General features: G+C 45.1%; 1 protein-coding gene across 2 annotated transcripts; it reads left to right on the top strand.

Annotated features, from left to right (window-relative positions):
- Positions 1–849: 849 nt before the first annotated feature.
- On the top strand, positions 850–26683 carry smad9 (SMAD family member 9). 2 transcript variants are annotated; one of them, XM_067432589.1, is made up of 7 exons: positions 850–1087; positions 6068–6499; positions 8357–8662; positions 9688–9786; positions 10586–10807; positions 17271–17527; positions 26448–26683. In XM_067432589.1, the coding sequence occupies exons 2-7, from the start codon at positions 6088–6090 to the stop codon at positions 26589–26591; spliced, it is 1440 nt and encodes a 479-aa protein (XP_067288690.1). In that variant the 5' UTR covers positions 850–1087; positions 6068–6087; the 3' UTR covers positions 26592–26683. The 2 variants fall into 2 exon arrangements, with proteins under 2 accessions (XP_067288690.1, XP_067288689.1); XM_067432588.1 differs by having other exon boundaries at positions 857–1087; positions 9685–9786.
- Positions 26684–26967: the final 284 nt, after the last annotated feature.

The following is a 26967-nucleotide window of genomic DNA, read 5'->3' on the forward strand; positions in this document are numbered from 1 at the left end:
TGCCGTAGCAGAGGAGTTTCCTTTGGGATCGATATCGGGGGTACATCGACAAAACGTGCTAATTTATGACAATGATGTGTATGTTCATTACGTTGGGAATTACATTGACAACTTGTCAATGACAATAGAGAGCGGAGAGAGAGGGCTGGATAAAGCCAACATTATTGTGCATGATAAGAGGGATCTTTATTATGCTTTTGATCTTCTGCCATCTAGACGAAGGTATTGTGTTCCCAGACAAAAAAAGGTCCAGCTTTTATTCCCCGAGCAATAAAGTTTTTAAATTGATCTTCTAATATTAATTGATGGCTGGTCTGGGCATCTCATTTTGTTATTTCGATCGGATTATTAATTCTTCAATCAGATTGGGTTTTTTTTTTATTGTTTTCTTTTTTTTATTATGCCAATGTGAAATTTTAAATGTCTGTGTGAGTATGCTGCACATGTACTTTCCTTACGGAGATAACTAAAATTAACTAACTAATAAAACAGTTATTTAAATGTTGTTTATTTTAATAGTTTTTGAATTTAAAGCGCGCGAATTCCTCTCAAATTCCGTTGAACCGTTGACCTCTTATAATAATCGCACACTGTGTGGGAAGTACTTGAATAAACATTATGAAAACTGCAACAAAAGTACTTTGACAGACACTTTCACTTTAAAACTTTGGCAAAAGCCCTAACGCTTGCTCTGAAAGGAGACAGCCTGTCGTCTGTCCCTGAAAGCACATTAAAATTTTAGACCGCGGTCCTGGACTGAGCTTTTTCCCTCAGGAAAAGCGACAGATACTCCGGACTGAGCTTTTTTCCCTCAGGAAAAGCGACAGATACTCCGGACTGAGTTTTTTTTCCCTCAGCAGTCCCGCTCTCCTGACCGGGATGAGGATGAGGATCGTCCGGCTGGGACAGTTCCAGGAGCGGCGGATGGATCCGCACGCAGGCGCTGAGGCTCCAGTCAGACTGACGCCGGTCGCGCGCATCCAAACACGCGCGAGCTTCACCTCCGATCGGCGCGAGACTCCGCGTTCCGCTTGTTTGGCGGAATTACCGACCGCGCGGATGTTCTTCGACTCGTCACGAAAATAAGGTAAGGAATAAAACATTTGATAAGTTATATACACCACTTCTGATATTATTTACGATTTATTTCAGGACTTAAAAAGTAACATTTATAAATGATAAAATAATTATTTAATCTTGACGGTTTTATTGTTCCCGTTAACTTGTTGCGTCCGCCCGTATGAGCGGAGGCTGCGTGACGCGCGCGACGCCGATGATGCCACTGATGCTGATACGTGACAGTGTGTTTACCTGCAATACTTTGAAATAAATAAAAAAATAAGTGCAACATTTTAACATTTCTTAAAGGAAACCAAGTGCAATAGATGTGTGTGTGTGTGTGTGTGCGCGCGCGCGTGTGCGGGGGAGCTGGTGATTAAGCCTATCTCAGCTCTCAGACTGGCAGACGCCAGGTACACACACACACACACACACGTTGCGTTTTTGTGAATTGTGGGGACTTTCCATAGCAGTCATTTTACACTGTACAAACTGTATTTTCTATCACCCTACACTGCCCCTAAACCTAACCATCACACACACACACACACACACACACACACACACACACACACACACACACACACACACACACACACACACACCCTGCCCCTAAACCTACCCATCACACACACACACTCACACACACACTGCCCCTAAACCTAACCATCACACACACACACACACACACACACACACCCTGCCCCTAAACCTACTCATCACACACACACACACTCACACTCACACACACTGCCCCTGCCCCTAAACTTACCCATCACACACACACAAAGACACACACACATTGCCCTTGCCCCTAAATCTACCCATCACACACACACACACACACACACACACACACACACACACACTGCCCCTAAACCTACCCATCACACACACACACACACACACACACACACACACACACACTCACACACACACACACACACACACACACACACACACACACACACACACACCGCTCTATGATCTGGGATGATGTTTGCTGTAGGGATGGGTGTGCTGCAGCCTGATTGGCCAAAGATGGCGCTCTGCTGTCCGACGCTCAGGCTTTGATTTCAGCAGCTCATGTTCCGGCGGTGACCTTTGACCTCAGCAATAACACACGAACATACTCCGATCATACATGTGGTGACCAAGCCCCGATGCAGTCAATCTCACGAACACGTCAGACTTCACCACAAAATCAGCAGGACAAACTACAAACTTATATTTTGTAAAATTGTGACATTTAGCTTCATTAAGCTTAAAAATAGCATAGTTTTAGGTCAGTATTTTTCAAATGATTGTATTTTCTAATGCTAATTCAATCCCACAAACATATACAATATATATATAATTGTATTAAAATATATAATACATTTTTTTATTTATGAACAACAAACGCAAACAATACATCAAGTTGTGACAAGAAACCGTGAAATAAAATATACTGAGGCTACTTTTACATGTGGGCGGCTATTTTCATAAACGGACATTTCAACCTCTCTGCACATAATCTTCTCAAACACTAATTGAGGAAAATATAAGAGTGAAAATGTGTAAAACACAAACTACATACTAATAGAGAAATATACTGGCTGTGCTCTGAGAGCGAGCGCTTTGCACGCGTTTATTACTGTTTGGTTTCATGATGCATGCAAATTCACACCCACATTCATTTTTCAGAGAAACGTGATTCGTGGTTCAAAAGACCAAACACTGTGTTTATTGGTTGAGTTGATGAAAGTTTCAACGAATCTGGGCACAGGGGTGTGGGACTAATAAAAAAAAAAAAATCTGTTTGGCTCAGGGGAACAACCCACGTGTGTTTCTTGGACAAATCAATGCTGCATATTTTGATGACGCATCCACGCTGACTATGGAGCCTCTGAATGATCAATCGCGAGACATATTATACCTATGGGAAGCGGAGATTCTCCTCTTTACTGTGCAGTTTACAGCATACAGATTGGATTAGCGGTTAAAAAGTTATTAAACATTTTAGAACGATAGTTATTTTTAGCCGCGGGCGGCTGTTTCGGTCTTTAAGGGTTAAAGGCACAGTATGTAATTATTCAGAACAGGGGCGTGTCTTGAGTCTTGAGTGGGCGGAGCTAATATTCTGCTGCAAGCGCTTCCGCTTCTTCCACTCGTGTGTGTGTGTGTGTGTGTAACGCAGCGCTGTTTTATCCTCTCACACACATCTGAGTGATGTTATAACGCTACTCTGAGCCGCTTGTTGACACTGCGGTGAGCGAGATCATATCAGGCGGTAAAACACGGCACTCTGAGCGGTAAATCAACAACAGCAGATTTAAACAAGAAGACTAACTGTGCTGAGCTGGAGAACAATCATTAGCTTCTGTCCATCAATGATCCAAACAGTGTCTAATAAAACACATCAGATAATAAAGCGGTGATAGTGTTTTGGGCTGTGTATTGCCAAGACTCTGGCGATACAATACGTATCACGATACAGGGGTTACGATACGATATATTGCAATATTTCTTTTTTGCGTGTTTTTGTTTTTTATAATTTGAAAGAATAAAGAACACAACCATAAGCCTAAAACACGAGACAAAGTATTTTATTTAATTAATACAGTATAATTTATAACACTAATCATATGCAATGTGCAATCTAAGTTAAGGGAAATGTAAAGTGACGGCAGGATTCTTTATGTGTAAATGTTTTAAAGGTTCACAGTATAGCAGTGGCTATTTAACAGCAGGAAGTGCAGTCCATTCCATGACTGAATGACTGTTTGTTTTATATTTAACACAGCAGCCCCGATCACACAGAACGCGTTTTTGCAGCGAGAAGCCTTTTTTGAATGGGTTTCGTTTGGCAGAGAGCGTTGTGCGCGCTGCTTATGCGCCCTGGGCGCCTCGCGTTTAAACCGCTTGCTGCGCCTCGCGTTTCTGAAGGAGCGCTCCGAGCGCATGAGGTTGAAAAAAAGTCAACTCTGAGCGGAAAAGCGCACAACATCATCGCGCTTATGTTCTGTTGTCCAATCGAATGAAGGAAGCGGCGGGCCTTCCGTTGTGTTGACCGTTACATTGATTTGACTGACAGGTCAGGTGATTCGGGGGTTGCCTAGAAACATTAAAGCGCACTGCTCATTTCTGAATGAGAAAACGCCGACCAAAAAAGGGAGTGCAGTGCGCCTCGCGTTTTCGAACCTGAAAAACACGTTCTGTGTGATCGGGGCCTAAAGCTGTTTTCTATAAAGCAGTCTATTGTATAAAGTGCTATTTCAAGAACTGAGCTGCACAGCTGGTCATCATATCCACATCGCTGTTATCTTTCGTTCTCCTGCCACCGCTGTCAGTTTTGGAGTGTGTTTATTTTGTTACGGAGAGGAAAGCGTGCGGGACATTCTATCGAAACGCTTCTCAGCAGCGCGGGTGACGTCAGGATGTTAAGCGAGCTCGCTGTTTTAATGTGTTTCCCGAGGATTAGATTATAATTTGGCCTATTTTGCAAACAAAAAGATTCTTGTCGATTTCCTTAGTGGCTTCTTTTTAGTTGAAGCCAAAATGAGTCCACACTTCAGCTCTGTGTACTCCAGGAGCGGAATAATGCTATCGTCGAGAGCTGGGTCTGCTAATCTAAACACTAGCGATGCACTTTCACCTTGCGCTTCTCCGGCTCCGCGTCCGTTATGCGTTCTGAGATAACACTGCCATCTAGCGGTCGGGTGTTATACAGTCTGTGGTTTAAACCGAACACAAAGCCACGAATCTTGGATGTAAATAAATAAATATATAAATATCGATACAGCGTTTTTGAGAATCGATACAATATCGCCAAACATAATATCGCGATATTCACGTGTATCGATATTTTCTTACACCCCTAATAGTGTTGCCATGGTTACTGCACAATAACACCGGATGATGATGATGATGATGATGATGATGATGTCACTGATACACACGGGCCGTGTCCTGGTTACAAATGACTAGAGGTCGACCGATTTTACCGATTTAATCGGCACCGATATCTGATTGGTGGAACAATCGGTTATCAGCAAAAATCAATACCGATAGTTTTTCCGGTTGTTGCGGAGCGGCTGAGAAGGGTCTGCTAGCGTAATATAGCGCGAGAGCAGCCTCTAGAGGACAAATAATACATGCTTCTATAGGTCATAGCTAAAGGAACATTTATTTGGAATATTTTAATGTTTTAGTAGGGCCGGGAGATAAAACGATAACGATAATTATCACAATATAATTTTCCTCGAATAAACGATAAGAACAGTTCGATTCATTTTTTTTGCCCGTTTGCATTTTAGGTGTTTTACTACTTACACAATTATAATGATATTATTGATATATAGTGCTGGTCACAGTTAAGATTTTAATAAATAAATCTACCTCAGTTGTAATAAATTGTTCACCAGTTTGAGAAGTGTTTGTCATGTTTTGACAATAAAGGATAGTTTAACACCGCAGTGAACTGTCTGCTTCTACATCTTTCACTCAGGAGAAAAATATGCCTTTAAACTTTAAAGAAATAAAGATTTTACATTTATCGTGATTTTTATCGATATCGACTGATATGGAAAATTATATTGTGATTTTTTATTGGGCCATATCGCCCAGCCCTATGTTTTAGTTATTTTCTGTAGAATGTTTTCTGTTCAGAACTTCTCGTTTTAATATATTTATATTTACATATGCAATTTAGCACATTTTCATGGTTCAGTACTGTTTTACTTGTATTATGTTTTTTTATTTATTATTATTTTTTAATCTAGTATCTTTTTAAAAAAACAATCAATCGATGAATCGGTTATCGGCAAGTGCAGTCCGACCTAGCTATCGGTATCGGTAAAAGACACTATCGGTCGACCTCTACAATTGAGGATTTCTCTGGATTTACACATTCTTTGAAATATTTGGCTTAATAAAGTCAACACAATATAGAACGCTGTTCTAGTGGATTATGGGTATTGCAATAAATAAATCTTACATATTGTGCCTTTAACAATTCTCTCCCCAGACTGGCGAACGCATCCCATAATGCACTCCTCCAGCTCCATCACGTCGCTCTTCTCCTTCACCAGTCCGGCGGTGAAGCGGCTCCTGGGCTGGAAGCAGGGGGATGAGGAGGAGAAGTGGGCGGAGAAGGCTGTGGACTCGCTGGTGAAGAAGCTGAAGAAGAAGAAAGGAGCGATGGAGGACCTGGAGAAGGCCCTGAGCTGCCCGGGCCAGCCCAGTGTGTGTGTGACCATCGCCCGCTCGCTGGATGGCCGACTGCAGGTCTCACACCGGAAGGGCCTTCCTCACGTCATCTACTGCCGAGTGTGGCGATGGCCGGACCTACAGTCCCATCACGAGCTCAAAGCCCTCGACTGCTGCCAGTTCCCATTCGGGTCCAAGCAGAAGGAGATCTGCATCAACCCCTATCATTACCGGCGCGTGGAGACGCCAGGTGCGGACACACACACACACACACACACACACACACACACACACACACACACACACACACACACACACACACACACACACACACACACTCCTTCTCATTTCTTCCGTATTGATTACAGGGTTCAACATTAAGCTTGTTCATGTGCTTCTCCTTCGGACAAGTAAATCGGTCATTTACTTGTCTGAATAAAAAATTAGCTTGTCCGGAAAAAAGTTAGATTTGTGTGTGTGTTTTAAAAACACTCACCAAAAGGATTATTAGGAACAGCTGTTCAGTTTCTCATTAATGCACTTATCTAATCAGCCAATCACATGGCAGTTCTTCAGTGCATTTAGGGGTGTGGTCCTGGTCAAGACAATCTCCTGAACTCCAAACTGAATGTCAGAATGGGAAAGAAAGGTGATTTAAGCCGTTTTGAGCGTGGCATGGTTGTTGGTGCTAGACGGGCCGGTCTGAGTATTTCACAATCTGCTCAGTTACTGGGATTTACACACACAACCATTTCTAGAGTTTACAAAGAATGGTGTGAGAAGGGAAGAACATCCAGTCTGCAGCAGTCCTGTGGGAGAAAATGCCTTGTTGATGCTCGAGGTCAGAGGAGAATGGGCCGACTGATTCAAGCTGATAGAAGAGCAACTTTGACTGAAATAACCACTCGTTACAACCGAGGTATGCAGCAAAGCATTTGTGAAGCCACAACACACACAACCTTGAGGCGGATGGGCTACACCAGCAGAAGACCCCACCGGGTACCACTCATCTCCACTACACATAGGACAAAGAGGCGACAATCTGCACAAGCTCACCAAAATTTGCCAGTTGAAGACTGGAGAAATGCTGCCTGGTCTGATGAGTCTCGATTTCTGTTGAGACATTCAGATGGTAGAGTCAGAATTTGGCATAAACAGAATGAGAACATGGATCCATCATGCCTTGTTCCCACTGTGCAGGCTGGTGGTGGTGGTGTAATGGTGTGGGGGATGTTTTCTTGGCACACTTTAGGCCCCTTAGTGCCAATTGGGCATCGTTTAAATGCCACGGCCTACCTGAGCATTGTTTCTGACCATGTCCATCCCTTTATGACCACCATGTCCCCATCCTCTGATGGCTACTTCCAGCAGGATAATGCACCATGTCACAAAGCTCCAATCATTTCAGATTGGTTTCTTGAACATGACGATGAGTTGACTGAACTAAAATGGCCGCCACAGTCCCCAGATCTCAACCCAATAGAGCATCTTTGGGATGTGGTGGAACGGGAGCTTCGTGCCCTGGATGTGCATCCCACAAATCTCCATCAACTGCAAGACGCTCTCCTATCAATATGGGCCGACATTTCTAAAGAATGCTTTCAGCAGCTTGTTGATCAATGCCACGGAGAATTAAGGCAGTTCTGGAGGAGAAAGGGTCAAACACAGCATTAGTGTGTGCTCCTAATAATCCTTTAGGTGAGGGTATTTTAAATCTGCATATTTGTGATATTTTTACCTTTTATAAAGGGCATTTTCCCCCTAATCTTATTAAATATAGGGTATGCTTCTGGTTGTATATTATATTCTTAAATTTGATCTATACATTAAATCAGAATTAGACTATAGGGCTGTTACCAAGCATATGAAACTAAAGCACCAGTAGGTGGCAGCAGGTGAGTCTTAATGAGTGAGTCATTGAGTCAAACGATTCATTCAAACAACTGATTCATTCAAGAATGAGGGAGTCGTTTACAAACAGGTCATTGAATTTTTGATTCAACCGATTCATTCAAACACTGCTGACAAGTGTTAATGTGGAGCCCTGCAATCCTGATTATATCCTTGTGTGTGTGTGTGTGTGTGTGTGTGCGTGTTGTTCTCCCAGTTCTCCCTCCAGTGCTGGTGCCTCGCCACAGTGAGTTTAACCCTCAGCACAGTCTGCTGGCCCAGTTCCGGAGTACTTCTCTCAGCGAGCCTCTGATGCCTCACAACGCCAGCTTTCCCCAATCCTTCCCAGCCAATCACAGCTCGCCCAGTTCCAGACCCGACACACACACACACTCTCTCTCACACACACACACACAATCCTTTCCGGTCAATCACAGCTCGTTCCCATCCGGAGGAGATCCTCATCCGGCTCTCCAGTCTCCGGCTCACAGCTCGCCCAGCTCCAGTCCCTACCAGACCACAGGTACATGCACACAAACACACACACATACACACACACACACACACACACACACACACATGTAGTGTTTCCATGTTTTATGGGTTTCCATGTTTCCATGTTTTAGGATTTTTATACTGCACAAACCGTATTTTCTATCCCCCTACACTGCCCCTGCCCCTAAACCTACCCATCACACACACACACACACACACACACACACACACACACACACACACACACACACACACACACACACACACACACCCTAAACCTACCCATCACACACACACACACACACACACACACACAGCCCCTAACCCTACCCATCACACACACAAACACACACACACACACACACTGCCCCTAAACCTACCAATCACACACACACACTGCCCCTAAACCTACCCATCACACACACACACACACACACACACACACACTGCCCCTAAACCTACCCATCACACACACACACACACACACACACACACACACACACACACACACACACACACACACACACACTGCCCCTAAACCTACCCATCACACACACACACACACACTGCCCCTAAACCTACCCATCACACACACACACACTGCCCCTAAACCTACCCATCACACACACACACACACACACACACACACACACACACACACACACACACACACACTGCCCCTAAACCTACCCATCACACACACACACACACACTGCCCCTAAACCTACCCATCACACCCTAAACCTACCCATCACACACTCACACACACACACACACAAAAACATGCCCCCCCCCCACACACACACACACACTGCCCCTAAACCTACCCATCACACACACACACACTGCCCCTAAACCTACCCATCACACCCTAAACCTACCCATCACACACTCACACTCACACACACACACACACACACACACACACACACAAAAACATGCCCCCCCCCACACACACACACACACTCTCTCTCTCTCGCTCTCTCTCATACACACACACACACACACAATCAGCTGAATTCCACACATTGACGGAGTGTGTTGTTGCAGCAGAGACGCCGCCTCCGCCCTATAGTCTGATGGAGAACGCTGAGGAGCTGAAGCCCAGAGAGAACAACCCCAACAAACTCATCCTGTCCGCCCCTCACCGAGGTGTGTGTGTGTGTGTGTGTGTGTGTGTGTGTGTGTGTGTGTGTGTGTGTGTGTGTGTGTGTGTGTGTGTGTGTGTGTGTGTGTCAACACGAGAGAGTAAATGCTAAATTAAAATTCTTGGATGAGCTGAACATTTCCAGTTTGAGGCTAGCGGTCATTCTGACGAGCTTTCCTGCGATTAGAGCTGTGACGGCTTGCCCTGATCATCTGAAGCGCACACACACCTCACAGTCAAAGCACAAACATCATTTAAATCACCAGAGCACATTAGCTTCAGTAGCATGATTGTTTAAAGCATTTTAGATGTTTTATTCCTATATGAATAGAGCATTAATAGCGGGAGCACCAGGAGAGAGAATGCCTGAGGGGGAAAAATGAGAGTTTCAGTGACATTACAGTCTATATATATATAAATAATAAATAATTCATTACATCTATATAGCGCTTTTCTAGGCACCCAAAGCGCTTTACATATAGAAGGGGGAATCTCCTCAGCCACCACCAGTGTGCAGCATCACCTGGACACCAGCTGATTGGTGGAGAGGAGACCGAGTGATTGCGCCCATCATTATAGGGGGATGATTAGGAGGCCATGATGGACAGCGGCCAATGGGCAAATTTGGATTTAAATAAGACCTAATTAATTAATTTTATTTGCATATTTAGTTAAATAACTTAGATAATCATTTTATTGAGTTCCGCATGGTGATATCGAATCGTCACTCGTCATCGTTACACCGTATCATTAAACTGCATATGAGGGCTGAATACTGCTGATGTTTGTGTGCTTCTCCTGCAGACCTGAGGCCGGTGTGCTACGAGGAGCCGGAGTTCTGGTGCTCTGTGGCCTATTACGAGCTCAATAATCGGGTTGGAGAAACGTTCCACGCCTCATCTCGGAGCATCCTCGTGGACGGCTTCACCGATCCCTCCAACAACAAGACCCGCTTCTGCCTCGGGTTACTGTCCAACGTCAACCGCAACTCCACCATAGAGCACACTCGCAGACACATCGGCAAAGGTCAGCAGCCCCAACTCCACCATAGAGCACACTCACAGACACATCGGCAAAGGTCAGCAGCCCCAACTCCACCATAGAGCACACTCACAGACACATCGGCAAAGGTCAGCAGCCCCAACTCCACCACAGAGCACACTCACAGACACATCGGCAAAGGTCAGCAGCCCCAACTCCACCACAGAGCACACTCGCAGACACATCGGCAAAGGTCAGCAGCCCCAACTCCACCATAGAGCACACTCGCAGACACATCGGCAAAGGTCAGCAGCCCCAACTCCACCACAGAGCACACTCACAGACACATCGACAAAGGTCAGCAGCCCCAACTCCACCACAGAGCACACTCGCAGACACATCGGCAAAGGTCAGCAGCCCCAACTCCACCACAGAGCACACTCGCAGACACATCGGCAAAGGTCAGCAGCCCCAACTCCACCACAGAGCACACTCGCAGACACATCGGCAAAGGTCAGCAGCCCCAACTCCACCATAGAGCACACTCGCAGACACATCGGCAAAGGTCAGCAGCCCCAACTCCACCATAGAGCACACTCACAGACACATCGGCAAAGGTCAGCAGCCCCAACTCCACCACAGAGCACACTCGCAGACACATCGGCAAAGGTCAGCAGCCCCAACTCCACCATAGAGCACACTCGCAGACACATCGGCAAAGGTCAGCAGCCCCAACTCCACCACAGAGCACACTCACAGACACATCGGCAAAGGTCAGCAGCCCCAACTCCACCACAGAGCACACTCACAGACACATCGGCAAAGGTCAGCAGCCCCAACTCCAACATAGAGCACACTCACAGACACATCGGCAAAGGTCAGCAGCCCCAACTCCACCACAGAGCACACTCACAGACACATCGGCAAAGGTCAGCAGCCCCAACTCCACCACAGAGCACACTCGCAGACACATCGGCAAAGGTCAGCAGCCCCAACTCCACCACAGAGCACACTCACAGACACATCGGCAAAGGTCAGCAGCCCCAACTCCACCACAGAGCACACTCACAGACACATCGGCAAAGGTCAGCAGCCCCAACTCCACCACAGAGCACACTCACAGACACACCGGCAAAGGTCAGCAGCCCCAACTCCACCATAGAGCACACTCACAGACACATCGGCAAAGGTCAGCAGCCCCAACTCCACCATAGAGCACACTCGCAGACACATCGGCAAAGGTCAGCAGCCCCAACTCCACCACAGAGCACACTCACAGACACATCGGCAAAGGTCAGCAGCCCCAACTCCACCATAGAGCACACTCGCAGACACATCGGCAAAGGTCAGCAGCCCCAACTCCACCATAGAGCACACTCACAGACACATCGGCAAAGGTCAGCAGCCCCAACTCCACCATAGAGCACACTCACAGACACATCGGCAAAGGTCAGCAGCCCCAACTCCACCATAGAGCACACTCGCAGACACATCGGCAAAGGTCAGCAGCCCCAACTTCACCATAGAGCACACTCGCAGACACATCGGCAAAGGTCAGCAGCCCCAACTCCACCATAGAGCACACTCACAGACACATCGGCAAAGGTCAGCAGCCCCAACTCCACCACAGAGCACACTCACAGACACATCGACAAAGGTCAGCAGCCCCAACTCCACCACAGAGCACACTCGCAGACACATCGGCAAAGGTCAGCAGCCCCAACTCCACCACAGAGCACACTCGCAGACACATCGGAAAAGGTCAGCAGCCCCAACTCCACCATAGAGCACACTCACAGACACATCGGCAAAGGTCAGCAGCCCCAACTCCACCATAGAGCACACTCACAGACACATCGGCAAAGGTCAGCAGCCCCAACTCCACCACAGAGCACACTCACAGACACACCGGCAAAGGTCAGCAGCCCCAACTCCACCATAGAGCACACTCACAGACACATCGGCAAAGGTCAGCAGCCCCAACTCCACCATAGAGCACACTCACAGACACATCGGAAAAGGTCAGCAGCCCCAACTCCACCATAGAGCACACTCACAGACACATCGGCAAAGGTCAGCAGCCCCAACTCCACCACAGAGCACACTCACAGACACATCGGCAAAGGTCAGCAGCCCCAACTCCACCATAGAGCACACTCGCAGACACATCGGCAAAGGTCAGCAGCCCCAACTCCACCATAGAGCACACTCACAGACACATCGGCAAAGGTCAGCAGCCCCAACTCCACCATAGAGCACACTCACAGACACATCGGCAAAGGTCAGCAGCCCCAACTCCACCATAGAGCACACTCGCAGACACATCGGCAAAGGTCAGCAGCCCCAACTTCACCATAGAGCACACTCGCAGACACATCGGCAAAGGTCAGCAGCCCCAACTCCACCATAGAGCACACTCACAGACACATCGGCAAAGGTCAGCAGCCCCAACTCCACCATAGAGCACACTCACAGACACATCGGCAAAGGTCAGCAGCCCCAACTCCACCACAGAGCACACTCACAGACACATCGGAAAAGGTCAGCAGCCCCAACTCCACCATAGAGCACACTCGCAGACACATCGGAAAAGGTCAGCAGCCCCAACTCCACCATAGAGCACACTCACAGACACATCGGCAAAGGTCACCAGCCCCAACTCCACCACAGAGCACACTCGCAGACACATCGGCAAAGGTCAGCAGCCCCAACTCCACCATAGAGCACACTCACAGACACATCGGCAAAGGTCACCAGCCCCAACTTCACCATAGAGCACACTCGCAGACACATCGGCAAAGGTCAGCAGCCCCAACTCCACCATAGAGCACACTCACAGACACATCGGCAAAGGTCAGCAGCCCCAACTCCACCACAGAGCACACTCACAGACACATCGGAAAAGGTCAGCAGCCCCAACTCCACCATAGAGCACACTCGCAGACACATCGGAAAAGGTCAGCAGCCCCAACTCCACCATAGAGCACACTCACAGACACATCGGCAAAGGTCACCAGCCCCAACTCCACCACAGAGCACACTCGCAGACACATCGGCAAAGGTCAGCAGCCCCAACTCCACCATAGAGCACACTCACAGACACATCGGCAAAGGTCAGCAGCCCCAACTCCACCACAGAGCACACTCGCAGACACATCGGCAAAGGTCAGCAGCCCCAACTCCACCATAGAGCACACTCACAGACACATCGGCAAAGGTCAGCAGCCCCAACTCCACCATAGAGCACACTCGCAGACACATCGGCAAAGGTCAGCAGCCCCAACTCCACCATAGAGCACACTCGCAGACACATCGGCAAAGGTCAGCAGCCCCAACTCCACCACAGAGCACACTCACAGACACATCGGCAAAGGTCAGCAGCCCCAACTCCACCACAGAGCACACTCACAGACACATCGGCAAAGGTCAGCAGCCCCAACTCCACCATAGAGCACACTCACAGACACATCGGCAAAGGTCAGCAGCCCCAACTCCACCATAGAGCACACTCACAGACACATCGGAAAAGGTCAGCAGCCCCAACTCCACCATAGAGCACACTCACAGACACATCGGCAAAGGTCAGCAGCCCCAACTCCACCACAGAGCACACTCACAGACACATCGGCAAAGGTCAGCAGCCCCAACTCCACCATAGAGCACACTCGCAGACACATCGGCAAAGGTCAGCAGCCCCAACTCCACCATAGAGCACACTCACAGACACATCGGCAAAGGTCAGCAGCCCCAACTCCACCATAGAGCACACTCACAGACACATCGGCAAAGGTCAGCAGCCCCAACTCCACCATAGAGCACACTCGCAGACACATCGGCAAAGGTCAGCAGCCCCAACTTCACCATAGAGCACACTCGCAGACACATCGGCAAAGGTCAGCAGCCCCAACTCCACCATAGAGCACACTCACAGACACATCGGCAAAGGTCAGCAGCCCCAACTCCACCATAGAGCACACTCACAGACACATCGGCAAAGGTCAGCAGCCCCAACTCCACCACAGAGCACACTCACAGACACATCGGAAAAGGTCAGCAGCCCCAACTCCACCATAGAGCACACTCACAGACACATCGGCAAAGGTCACCAGCCCCAACTCCACCACAGAGCACACTCGCAGACACATCGGCAAAGGTCAGCAGCCCCAACTCCACCATAGAGCACACTCACAGACACATCGGCAAAGGTCACCAGCCCCAACTCCACCACAGAGCACACTCGCAGACACATCGGCAAAGGTCAGCAGCCCCAACTCCACCATAGAGCACACTCACAGACACATCGGCAAAGGTCACCAGCCCCAACTCCACCACAGAGCACACTCGCAGACACATCGGCAAAGGTCAGCAGCCCCAACTCCACCATAGAGCACACTCACAGACACATCGGCAAAGGTCACCAGCCCCAACTCCACCACAGAGCACACTCGCAGACACATCGGCAAAGGTCAGCAGCCCCAACTCCACCATAGAGCACACTCACAGACACATCGGCAAAGGTCACCAGCCCCAACTTCACCATAGAGCACACTCGCAGACACATCGGCAAAGGTCAGCAGCCCCAACTCCACCATAGAGCACACTCACAGACACATCGGCAAAGGTCAGCAGCCCCAACTCCACCACAGAGCACACTCACAGACACATCGGAAAAGGTCAGCAGCCCCAACTCCACCATAGAGCACACTCACAGACACATCGGCAAAGGTCACCAGCCCCAACTCCACCACAGAGCACACTCGCAGACACATCGGCAAAGGTCAGCAGCCCCAACTCCACCATAGAGCACACTCGCAGACACATCGGCAAAGGTCAGCAGCCCCAACTCCACCATAGAGCACACTCGCAGACACATCGGCAAAGGTCAGCAGCCCCAACTCCACCACAGAGCACACTCACAGACACATCGGCAAAGGTCAGCAGCCCCAACTCCACCATAGAGCACACTCACAGACACATCGGCAAAGGTCAGCAGCCCCAACTCCACCATAGAGCACACTCACAGACACATCGGCAAAGGTCAGCAGCCCCAACTCCACCATAGAGCACACTCACAGACACATCGGCAAAGGTCAGCAGCCCCAACCACATTTCATACCCAATGGCAATTCAAAGTGCTTTACATAGAAATGAATTAAAACAGTGGTAACAAATGCATGAGAAAAAAAAAAGAATACCATATGGACGAATAAAAAATTAAAAACAAGCATTGTTAAAACAGTCGTAAAGATAATAATAGTAATAAAAAAAAATATATAATAATTAAAAAAAATAAGATAAAATAAAATAAAATGGTCAGATCCACAATAATGGTCTGATATAAAAACAAACATTCTTCAGTTTACAGCCTACATACATGTACCATCTTTATTAGAGCACCTCTCCTTCATTTCTTTCTCAAACACGTTCATAACATCCATTTTAATCACTATTCCCTGATTTTTACTCAGGAACCTTCTTGTTAAACCCTTACTCACTCATCATACCCTCCACAGATTTACACATACTCAAACCTTATTGTCAAACTTACTATTTCCATCAAACCCAGTTTTCACTCATCATATTCAACTCAAAAGAACATATAAAATAAACAATAACCAAAGATAAGAACAAAGGTAAACTAAAACAATTATAAAAAGAATAGGAATTTTAAGAATTTTAAGCAAAAACTCTCTTCATTTTGAGTTATTTTTTCCCAAAACAAGACAAAAATACTAAGTAAGAAGAGCATTTTTTGCAGTGTGATCAGTTGATGCAATTCCAAGAGGAAGTAATGGAAAGGAAAATGGCTCTCGCTAGACGTGTTTATAGCTCCAGTCAGACCCATCGAGTCCATCTGGGCAAATGTTGGTTTTTCTCAGACTGCTGCATGAGCGTCTCCGTGCCAGTGTTGGACAGGCATGAAGCGTTACCATAGGTTACAGCACACACACACACACACACACACACACACACACACAGACATGTGAAAGACCCTGGTGGGAAGAACGCCAGATCAGGATGCTTCAGGAGATTATTACGGCTTCAGCTTGGCCTGTGATAAAACATGATGAATGCTGGGTAATGATTTCTGGGGTTTGGTGGACTTTGCAATATATAAGCCACTTTATGTTTGGGGACAAATGGATTTTGATTTGTCATTCATGATTTTAACTAGGGAAGCACCAATGTATCGGACGAATTTTGATCAATTTACAACCATTGGCATATCAGCTATAGCGTGAAAAATCAGCTATAGCGTGAAAAATCAGCTATAGCGTGAAAAATTCAGCATTTTTAGATATTATATTTAGATATATTGACTAGAAACAAGACAAAAATACTAAGTAAGAAAAGCATTTTTTTTGCAGTGTGACATTTCAAATAAGAGAGCAAGTGACAAATATCGGTATCGACCAATAATTGTTGGTTAAAATCGGTATCGGCCCCAAAAAATATTATCGTGCATGCCTAATTAGCCCTCTTTAACCCTCTCCTGTGTGTGCTGTAGGAGTGCACCTGTATTACGTCGGAGGGGAAGTGTATGCGGAGTGTCTGAGCGACAGCAGTATCTTCGTGCAGAGTCGGAACTGTAACCACCAGCACGGTTTCCATCCCAGCACCGTCTGCAAGATCCCGAGCGGATGCAGCCTAAAGATCTTCAACAACCAGCTGTTCGCTCAGCTGCTGTCCCAATCCGTCAGCCACGGCTTCGAGGCGGTGTACGAACTCACCAAGATGTGCACCATCAGGATGAGCTTCGTCAAGGTAAACAGGCTTATATCAGAACATGTCAAGGTGAACAGGCTTATATCAGAACATGTCAAGGTGAACAGGCTTATATCGGAACATGTCAAGGTGAACAGGCTTATATCAGAACATGTCAAGGTAAACAGGCTTATATCAGAACATGTCAAGGTGAACAGGCGTGAACAGGCTTATATCAGAACATGTCAAGGTGAACGGGCTTATATCTGAACATGTCAAGGTGAACAGGCTTATATCTGAACATGTCAAGGTGAACGGACTTATATCGGAACATGTCAAGGTGAACGGGCTTATATCGGAACATGTCAAGGTGAACAGGCTTATATCAGAACATGTCAAGGTGAACAGGCTTATATCAGAACATGTCAAGGTGAACAGGCTTATATCAGAACATGTCAAGGTGAACAGGCTTATATCAGAACATGTCAAGGTGAACAGGCTTATATCGGAACATGTCAAGGTGAACAGGCTTATATCGGAACATGTCAAGGTGAACAGGCTTATATCAGAACATGTCAAGGTGAACGGGCTTATATCAGAACATGTCAAGGTGAACAGGCTTATATCGGAACATGTCAAGGTGAACAGGCTTATATCGGAACATGTCAAGGTGAACAGGCTTATATCAGAACATGTCAAGGTGAACAGGCTTATATCAGAACATGTCAAGTTGAACAGGCTTATATCAGAACATGTCAAGGTGAACAGGCTTATATCGGAACATGTCAAGTTGAACAGGCTTATATCGGAACATGTCAAGGTGAACAGGCTTATATCGGAACATGTCAAGGTGAATAGGCTTATATCGGAACATGTCAAGGTGAACGGGCTTATATCTGAACATGTCAAGGTGAACGGACTTATATCGGAACATGTCAAGGTGAACGGGCTTATATCGGAACATGTCAAGGTGAACAGGCTTATATCGGAACATGTCAAGGTGAACAGGCTTATATCGGAACATGTCAAGGTGAACAGGCTTATATCAGAACATGTCAAGGTAAACAGGCTTATATCAGAACATGTCAAGGTGAACAGGCTTATATCAGAACATGTCAAGGTGAACAGGCTTATATAAGAACATGTCAAGGTGAACGGGCTTATATCAGAACATGTCAAGGTGAACGGGCTTATATCAGAACATGTCAAGGTAAACAGGCTTATATCTGAAAATGTCAAGGTAAACGGGCTTATATCAGAACATGTCAAGGTAAACAGGCTTATATCGGAACATGTCAAGGTGAACAGGCTTATATCGGAACATGTCAAGGTGAACAGGCTTATATCAGAACATGTCAAGGTGAACAGGCTTATATCGGAACATGTCAAGGTGAACAGGCTTATATCAGAACATGTCAAGGTGAACAGGCTTATATCGGAACACGTCAAGGTGAACGGGCTTATATCAGAACATGTCAAGGTAAACAGGCTTATATCGGAACATGTCAAGGTGAACGGGCTTATATCAGAACATGTCAAGGTAAACAGGCTTATATCGGAACATGTCAAGGTGAACAGGCTTATATCAGAACATGTCAAGGTGAACAGGCTTATATCAGAACATGTCAAGGTAAACAGGCTTATATCGGAACATGTCAAGGTGAACAGGCTTATATCGGAACATGTCAAGGTGAACAGGCTTATATCAGAACATGTCAAGGTGAACAGGCTTATATCGGAACATGTCAAGGTGAACAGGCTTATATCAGAACATGTCAAGGTGAACAGGCTTATATCGGAACACGTCAAGGTGAACGGGCTTATATCAGAACATGTCAAGGTAAACAGGCTTATATCGGAACATGTCAAGGTGAACGGGCTTATATCAGAACATGTCAAGGTAAACAGGCTTATATCGGAACATGTCAAGGTGAACAGGCTTATATCAGAACATGTCAAGGTGAACAGGCTTATATCAGAACATGTCAAGGTGAACAGGCTTATATCGGAACATGTCAAGGTGAACAGGCTTATATCGGAACATGTCAAGGTGAACAGGCTTATATCAGAACATGTCAAGGTGAACAGGCTTATATCGGAACATGTCAAGGTGAACAGGCTTATATCTGAACATGTCAAGGTGAACAGGCTTATATCAGAACATGTCAAGGTGAATGGGCTTATATCAGAACATGTCAAGGTGAACAGGCTTATATCGGAACATGTCAAGGTGAACAGGCTTATATCGGAACATGTCAAGGTGAACAGGCTTATATCGGAACATGTCAAGGTGAACAGGCTTATATCTGAACATGTCAAGGTGAACAGGCTTATATCAGAACATGTCAAGGTGAACAGGCTTATATCGGAACATGTCAAGGTGAACAGGCTTATATCTGAACATGTCAAGGTGAACAGGCTTATATCAGAACATGTCAAGGTGAATGGGCTTATATCAGAACATGTCAAGGTGAACAGGCTTATATCGGAACATGTCAAGGTGAACGGGCTTATATCGGAACATGTCAAGGTGAACAGGCTTATATCGGAACATGTCAAGGTGAACAGGCTTATATCGGAACATGTCAAGGTGAACGGGCTTATATCGGAACATGTCAAGGTGAACAGGCTTATATCGGAACATGTCAAGGTGAACAGGCTTATATCAGAACATGTCAAGGTGAACGGGCTTATATCTGAACATGTCAAGGTGAACAGGCTTATATCTGAACATGTCAAGGTGAACGGACTTATATCGGAACATGTCAAGGTGAACGGGCTTATATCGGAACATGTCAAGGTGAACAGGCTTATATCAGAACATGTCAAGGTGAACAGGCTTATATCAGAACATGTCAAGGTGAACAGGCTTTTATCAGAACATGTCAAGGTGAACAGGCTTATATCAGAACATGTCAAGGTGAACAGGCTTATATCGGAACATGTCAAGGTGAACAGGCTTATATCGGAACATGTCAAGGTGAACAGGCTTATATCGGAACATGTCAAGGTGAACAGGCTTATATCAGAACATGTCAAGGTGAACGGGCTTATATCAGAACATGTCAAGGTGAACAGGCTTATATCGGAACATGTCAAGGTGAACAGGCTTATATCGGAACATGTCAAGGTGAACAGGCTTATATCAGAACATGTCAAGGTGAACAGGCTTATATCAGAACATGTCAAGTTGAACAGGCTTATATCAGAACATGTCAAGGTGAACAGGCTTATATCGGAACATGTCAAGTTGAACAGGCTTATATCGGAACATGTCAAGGTGAACAGGCTTATATCGGAACATGTCAAGGTGAATAGGCTTATATCGGAACATGTCAAGGTGAACGGGTTTATATCTGAACATGTCAAGGTGAACGGACTTATATCGGAACATGTCAAGGTGAACGGGCTTATATCGGAACATGTCAAGGTGAACAGGCTTATATCGGAACATGTCAAGGTGAACAGGCTTATATCGGAACATGTCAAGGTGAACAGGCTTATATCAGAACATGTCAAGGTAAACAGGCTTATATCAGAACATGTCAAGGTGAACAGGCTTATATCAGAACATGTCAAGGTGAACAGGCTTATATAAGAACATGTCAAGGTGAACGGGCTTATATCCGAACATGTCAAGGTGAACGGGCTTATATCAGAACATGTCAAGGTAAACAGGCTTATATCTGAAAATGTCAAGGTAAACGGGCTTATATCAGAACATGTCAAGGTAAACAGGCTTATATCGGAACATGTCAAGGTGAACAGGCTTATATCGGAACATGTCAAGGTGAACAGGCTTATATCAGAACATGTCAAGGTGAACAGGCTTATATCGGAACATGTCAAGGTGAACAGGCTTATATCGGAACATGTCAAGGTGAACAGGCTTATATCGGAACATGTCAAGGTGAACAGGCTTATATCGGAACACGTCAAGGTGAACGGGCTTATATCAGAACATGTCAAGGTAAACAGGCTTATATCGGAACATGTCAAGGTGAACGGGCTTATATCAGAACATGTCAAGGTAAACAGGCTTATATCGGAACATGTCAAGGTGAACAGGCTTATATCGGAACATGTCAAGGTGAACAGGCTTATATCAGAACATGTCAAGGTGAACAGGCTTATATCGGAACATGTCAAGGTGAACAGGCTTATATCGGAACATGTCAAGGTGAACAGGCTTATATCAGAACATGTCAAGGTGAACAGGCTTATATCAGAACATGTCAAGGTGAACAGGCTTATATCGGAACATGTCAAGGTGAACAGGCTTATATCGGAACACGTCAAGGTGAACAGGCTTATATCGGAACACGTCAAGGTGAACAGGCTTATATCGGAACACGTCAAGGTAAACAGGCTTATATCGGAACATGTCAAGGTAAACAGGCTTATTTCGGAACAAGTCAAGGTGAACAGGCTTATATCGGAACATGTCAAGGTGAACGGGCTTATATCGGAACATGTCAAGGTGAACAGGCTTATATCGGAACATGTCAAGGTAAACAGGCTTATATCTGAACATGTCAAGGTGAACGGGCTTATATCAGAACATGTCAAGGTAAACAGGCTTATATCTGAACATGTCAAGGTGAACGGGCTTAAATCAGAACATGTCAAGGTAAACAGGCTTATATCGGAACATGTCAAGGTGAACAGGCTTATATCGGAACATGTCAAGGTGAACAGGCTTATATCGGAACATGTCAAGGTGAACAGGCTTATATCAGAACATGTCAAGGTGAACGGACTTATATCGGAACATGTCAAGGTGAACAGGCTTATATCTGAACATGTCAAGGTGAACGGACTTATATCGGAACATGTCAAGGTGAACGGGCTTATATCGGAACATGTCAAGGTGAACGGGCTTATATCAGAACATGTCAAGGTGAACAGGCTTATATCAGAACATGTCAAGGTGAACAGGCTTATATCAGAACATGTCAAGGTGAACAGGCTTATATCGGAACATGTCAAGGTGAACAGGCTTATATCGGAACATGTCAAGGTGAACAGGCTTATATCGGAACATGTCAAGGTGAACAGGCTTATATCAGAACATGTCAAGGTGAACGGGCTTATATCAGAACATGTCAAGGTGAACAGGCTTATATCGGAACATGTCAAGGTGAACAGGCTTATATCGGAACATGTCAAGGTGAACAGGCTTATATCAGAACATGTCAAGGTGAACAGGCTTATATCAGAACATGTCAAGTTGAACAGGCTTATATCAGAACATGTCAAGGTGAACAGGCTTATATCGGAACATGTCAAGTTGAACAGGCTTATATCGGAACATGTCAAGGTGAACAGGCTTATATCGGAACATGTCAAGGTGAACGGGCTTATATCTGAACATGTCAAGGTGAACGGGCTTATATCTGAACATGTCAAGGTGAACGGACTTATATCGGAACATGTCAAGGTGAACGGGCTTATATCGGAACATGTCAAGGTGAACGGGCTTATATCAGAACATGTCAAGGTGAACAGGCTTATATCAGAACATGTCAAGGTGAACAGGCTTATATCGGAACATGTCAAGGTGAACGGACTTATATCGGAACATGTCAAGGTGAACAGGCTTATATCGGAACATGTCAAGTTGAACAGGCTTATATCGGAACATGTCAAGGTGAACAGGCTTATATCGGAACATGTCAAGGTGAACGGGCTTATATTTGAACATGTCAAGGTGAACAGGCTTATATCGGAACATGTCAAGGTGAACGGACTTATATCGGAACATGTCAAGGTGAACAGGCTTATATCGGAACATGTCAAGTTGAACAGGCTTATATCGGAACATGTCAAGGTGAACAGGCTTATATCGGAACATGTCAAGGTGAACGGGCTTATATTTGAACATGTCAAGGTGAACGGACTTATATCGGAACATGTCAAGGTGAACAGGCTTATATCGGAACATGTCAAGGTGAACAGGCTTATATCTGAACATGTCAAGGTGAACAGGCTTATATCAGAACATGTCAAGGTGAACAGGCTTATATCGGAACATGTCAAGGTGAACGGACTTATATCGGAACATGTCAAGGTGAACGGACTTATATCGGAACATGTCAAGTTGAACAGGCTTATATCGGAACATGTCAAGGTGAACAGGCTTATATCGGAACATGTCAAGGTGAATAGGCTTATATCGGAACATGTCAAGGTGAACGGGCTTATATCTGAACATGTCAAGGTGAACGGGCTTATATCTGAACATGTCAAGGTGAACGGACTTATATCGGAACATGTCAAGGTGAACAGGCTTATATCGGAACATGTCAAGGTGAATAGGCTTATATCGGAACATGTCAAGGTGAACGGGCTTATATCTGAACATGTCAAGGTGAACAGGCTTATATCAGAACATGTCAAGGTGAACAGGCTTATATCGGAACATGTCAAGGTGAACAGGCTTATATCAGAACATGTCAAGGTGAACAGGCTTATATCAGAACATGTCAAGGTGAACAGGCTTATATCGGAACATGTCAAGGTGAACAGGCTTATATCGGAACATGTCAAGGTGAACAGGCTTATATCAGAACATGTCAAGGTGAACAGGCTTATATCAGAACATGTCAAGGTGAACGGGCTTATATCAGAACATGTCAAGGTGAACAGGCTTATATCGGAACATGTCAAGGTGAACAGGCTTATATCGGAACATGTCAAGGTGAACAGGCTTATATCAGAACATGTCAAGTTGAACAGGCTAATATCAGAACATGTCAAGGTGAACAGGCTTATATCGGAACATGTCAAGGTGAACAGGCTTATATCGGAACATGTCAAGGTGAACAGGCTTATATCGGAACATGTCAAGGTGAACAGGCTTATATCGGAACATGTCAAGGTGAACAGGCTTATATCAGAACATGTCAAGTTGAACAGGCTAATATCAGAACATGTCAAGGTGAACAGGCTTATATCGGAACATGTCAAGGTGAACAGGCTTATATCGGAACATGTCAAGGTGAACAGGCTTATATCGGAACATGTCAAGGTGAACAGGCTTATATCGGAACATGTCAAGTTGAACAGGCTTATATCGGAACATGTCAAGACATGGAATTTTTCCTTGATATGAAACGGTAAATAATCACACCAGTGGAAGCAGTGCATTTATCCTTTATTCATGTAATATCAGTACAGTAGCCTACACTTTAGTAATGCTTCTGTGTAACGTTAAATAAAACTGTGCCTTGCATAGCTTGCATACAACTTTATCTCACGGCTCAACGATTTTACCTCCTACCAACCAAAATCCAAAGTACTTCCAGACATGGCTGTATATTTTGGAGTTAAAATCTCTTTCTCTGCTGCGGTTGAGTTGTAAATATTGACATTTTCCCTATAAAAATGTGTTTTTTGCACAATACAACAATCTAAATCTACATTTTGGTTTATGAAACTGTTGTCAACTTTATTACCTCCAACATCAGTGTCAGTCACCAGCTCTCTTAGTTTCAAATAGAAAATCTTCTAAGTGTTGCTATGCAAGCTTAATGTGTAGTTATTCTAATCTTTGGCTTGCCGCTTCATGGATGTCGCTCTGCCAGAACGCTTCAGATCCCAGAGTTCTCCGGTTACTGACACGACGTACAATCATTCCTGCTTGATGTGTATGCATGCACACACATAGACAATTGATCGTTCTATGTTGAAATACAAACTCAATTCCAAAACATTTGGGACACTGTACAAATGATGGATAAAAACAGAATGCAATGATGTGGAAGTTTCACATTTTAATATTTTATTCAGAATGCAACATAGATGACATATCAAATGTTTAAACTGAGAAAAATTATAATTTTAAAGGAAAAATAAGTTGATATTAAATTTCATGGCATCAACACATCACAAAAAAGTTGAGACACGGCCATGTTTCCCCCTGTGTGTCATCCCCTCTTCTTTTTATATCAGTCTGCAAACGTCTGGGGACTGAGGAGACGAGCTGCTCAAGTTTAGGAATAGGAATGTTGTCCCATTCTTGTCTAACACAGGCTTCTAGCTCCTCAACTGCCTCAGGTCTTCTTTATCGCATCTTCCTCTTTATGATGCGCCAAATGTTTTCTAATGGTGAAAGATCTGGACTGCAGGCTGGCCATTTCAGTGCCGGATCCTTCTTCTACGCAGCCATGATGCTGTAATTGATGCAGTGTGTGGTCTGGCATTGTCATGTTGGAGAATGCGAGGTCTTCCCTGAAAGAGACGCCGTCTGGATGGAGCAGATGTTGTTCTAGAACTTGGATAGACCTTTCAGCATTGATGGCCTTTCCAGATGTGTAAGCTGCCCATGCCACACACACTCATGAACCCCAGACCATCAGACATCAGCTTCTGAACTGAGCGCTGAGAACAGCTTGGGTTGTCCTTGTCCTCTTTAGTCCGAATGGCGTCCCAGTTTTCCCAAAAGAACTTCAAATGTTGATTCGTCTGACCCCAGAACAGTTTTCCACTTTGCCACAGTCCATTTTAAATGAGCCTTGGCCGAGAGAAAACCCAATCATGTTGTCAGTCTACCTAATAAGCTGCAAATTGGTCCTTCAGCTGTTCCTTATGTACATTTAACTTTTCCGGCCTCTTATTGCACCTGTACCAACATTTTTGGAATGTGTAGCTCTCATGAAATCCAAAATGAGCCGATATTTGGCACAACATTTCAAAATGTCTCACTTTCAACATTTGACATGTAATCTATATTCTGTTGTGAATAAAACATAAGTAGATAGATTGATTTGTAAATTATTGCATTCCTTTTTTAGTCACAATTTGTACAATGTCCAAACTTTTTTGGAATCAGTTTTGTACTTTATGAATGACTTGGAATTGCAAAATAGTTTTTGAAACTAGTTTGCATTTTGCTGCTGCTAGGGAATTGCAAATATGTGTTATTGTAGTTTTAAAGCGTGTTTAATGCTGTATTGAGGATGTTGTCTTCTGTTCTCAGGGCTGGGGAGCGGAGTACCACCGGCAGGACGTCACTAGCACCCCCTGCTGGATCGAGATTCACCTGCATGGGCCCTTACAGTGGCTGGACAAGGTTCTGACCCAGATGGGCTCGCCACACAACCCCATTTCATCTGTGTCCTAATGCATTATCACACTGGGGACAGACTTTTAGAGCAACCCAAGACTCTCTTCAGTGGATGTTTCTGGTACAGAATCAGCCTTAGCCATGTTGTAGACAAGAATGACTCTTCTTACTCAGTCATTTTGTCTTGTTTCCAGTCTAAATATCTAAAAATTAATAAGATATTTGTTCTTGTTTTCTTAAAAATCAAATCAAAATTAAGAGAGTTTTTGCTTAAAACAGGCAAAATGATCTGCCAATGGGGTGAGAAAAATAATGTTATTTCTGTTTGGGACGGAAACAAGAATTCAATCAGAAATAAGATTATTTCTCTCACCTTATTTATCTTGTGTCATTTATTTTACTGATCTAGTAAATGCATCTTGATTTAAGAATA

This window comes from Pseudorasbora parva, chromosome 23, assembly GCF_024679245.1.
Source record: "Pseudorasbora parva isolate DD20220531a chromosome 23, ASM2467924v1, whole genome shotgun sequence".
Lineage (NCBI taxonomy): Eukaryota > Metazoa > Chordata > Actinopteri > Cypriniformes > Gobionidae > Pseudorasbora > Pseudorasbora parva.

Bases quoted from the DNA above. Each gene is read 5' to 3' on its own strand.
- smad9 (XM_067432588.1), top strand. From the start codon at position 6,088: ATGCACTCCTCCAGCTCCATCACGTCGCTCTTCTCCTTCACCAGTCCG. The intron at 6,500-8,356 runs GTGCGGACACAC...TTGTTCTCCCAG, and splicing joins CCGGCGCGTGGAGACGCCAG to TTCTCCCTCCAGTGCTGGTG. The intron at 8,663-9,684 runs GTACATGCACAC...GTGTTGTTGCAG, and splicing joins CAGTCCCTACCAGACCACAG to CAGAGACGCCGCCTCCGCCC.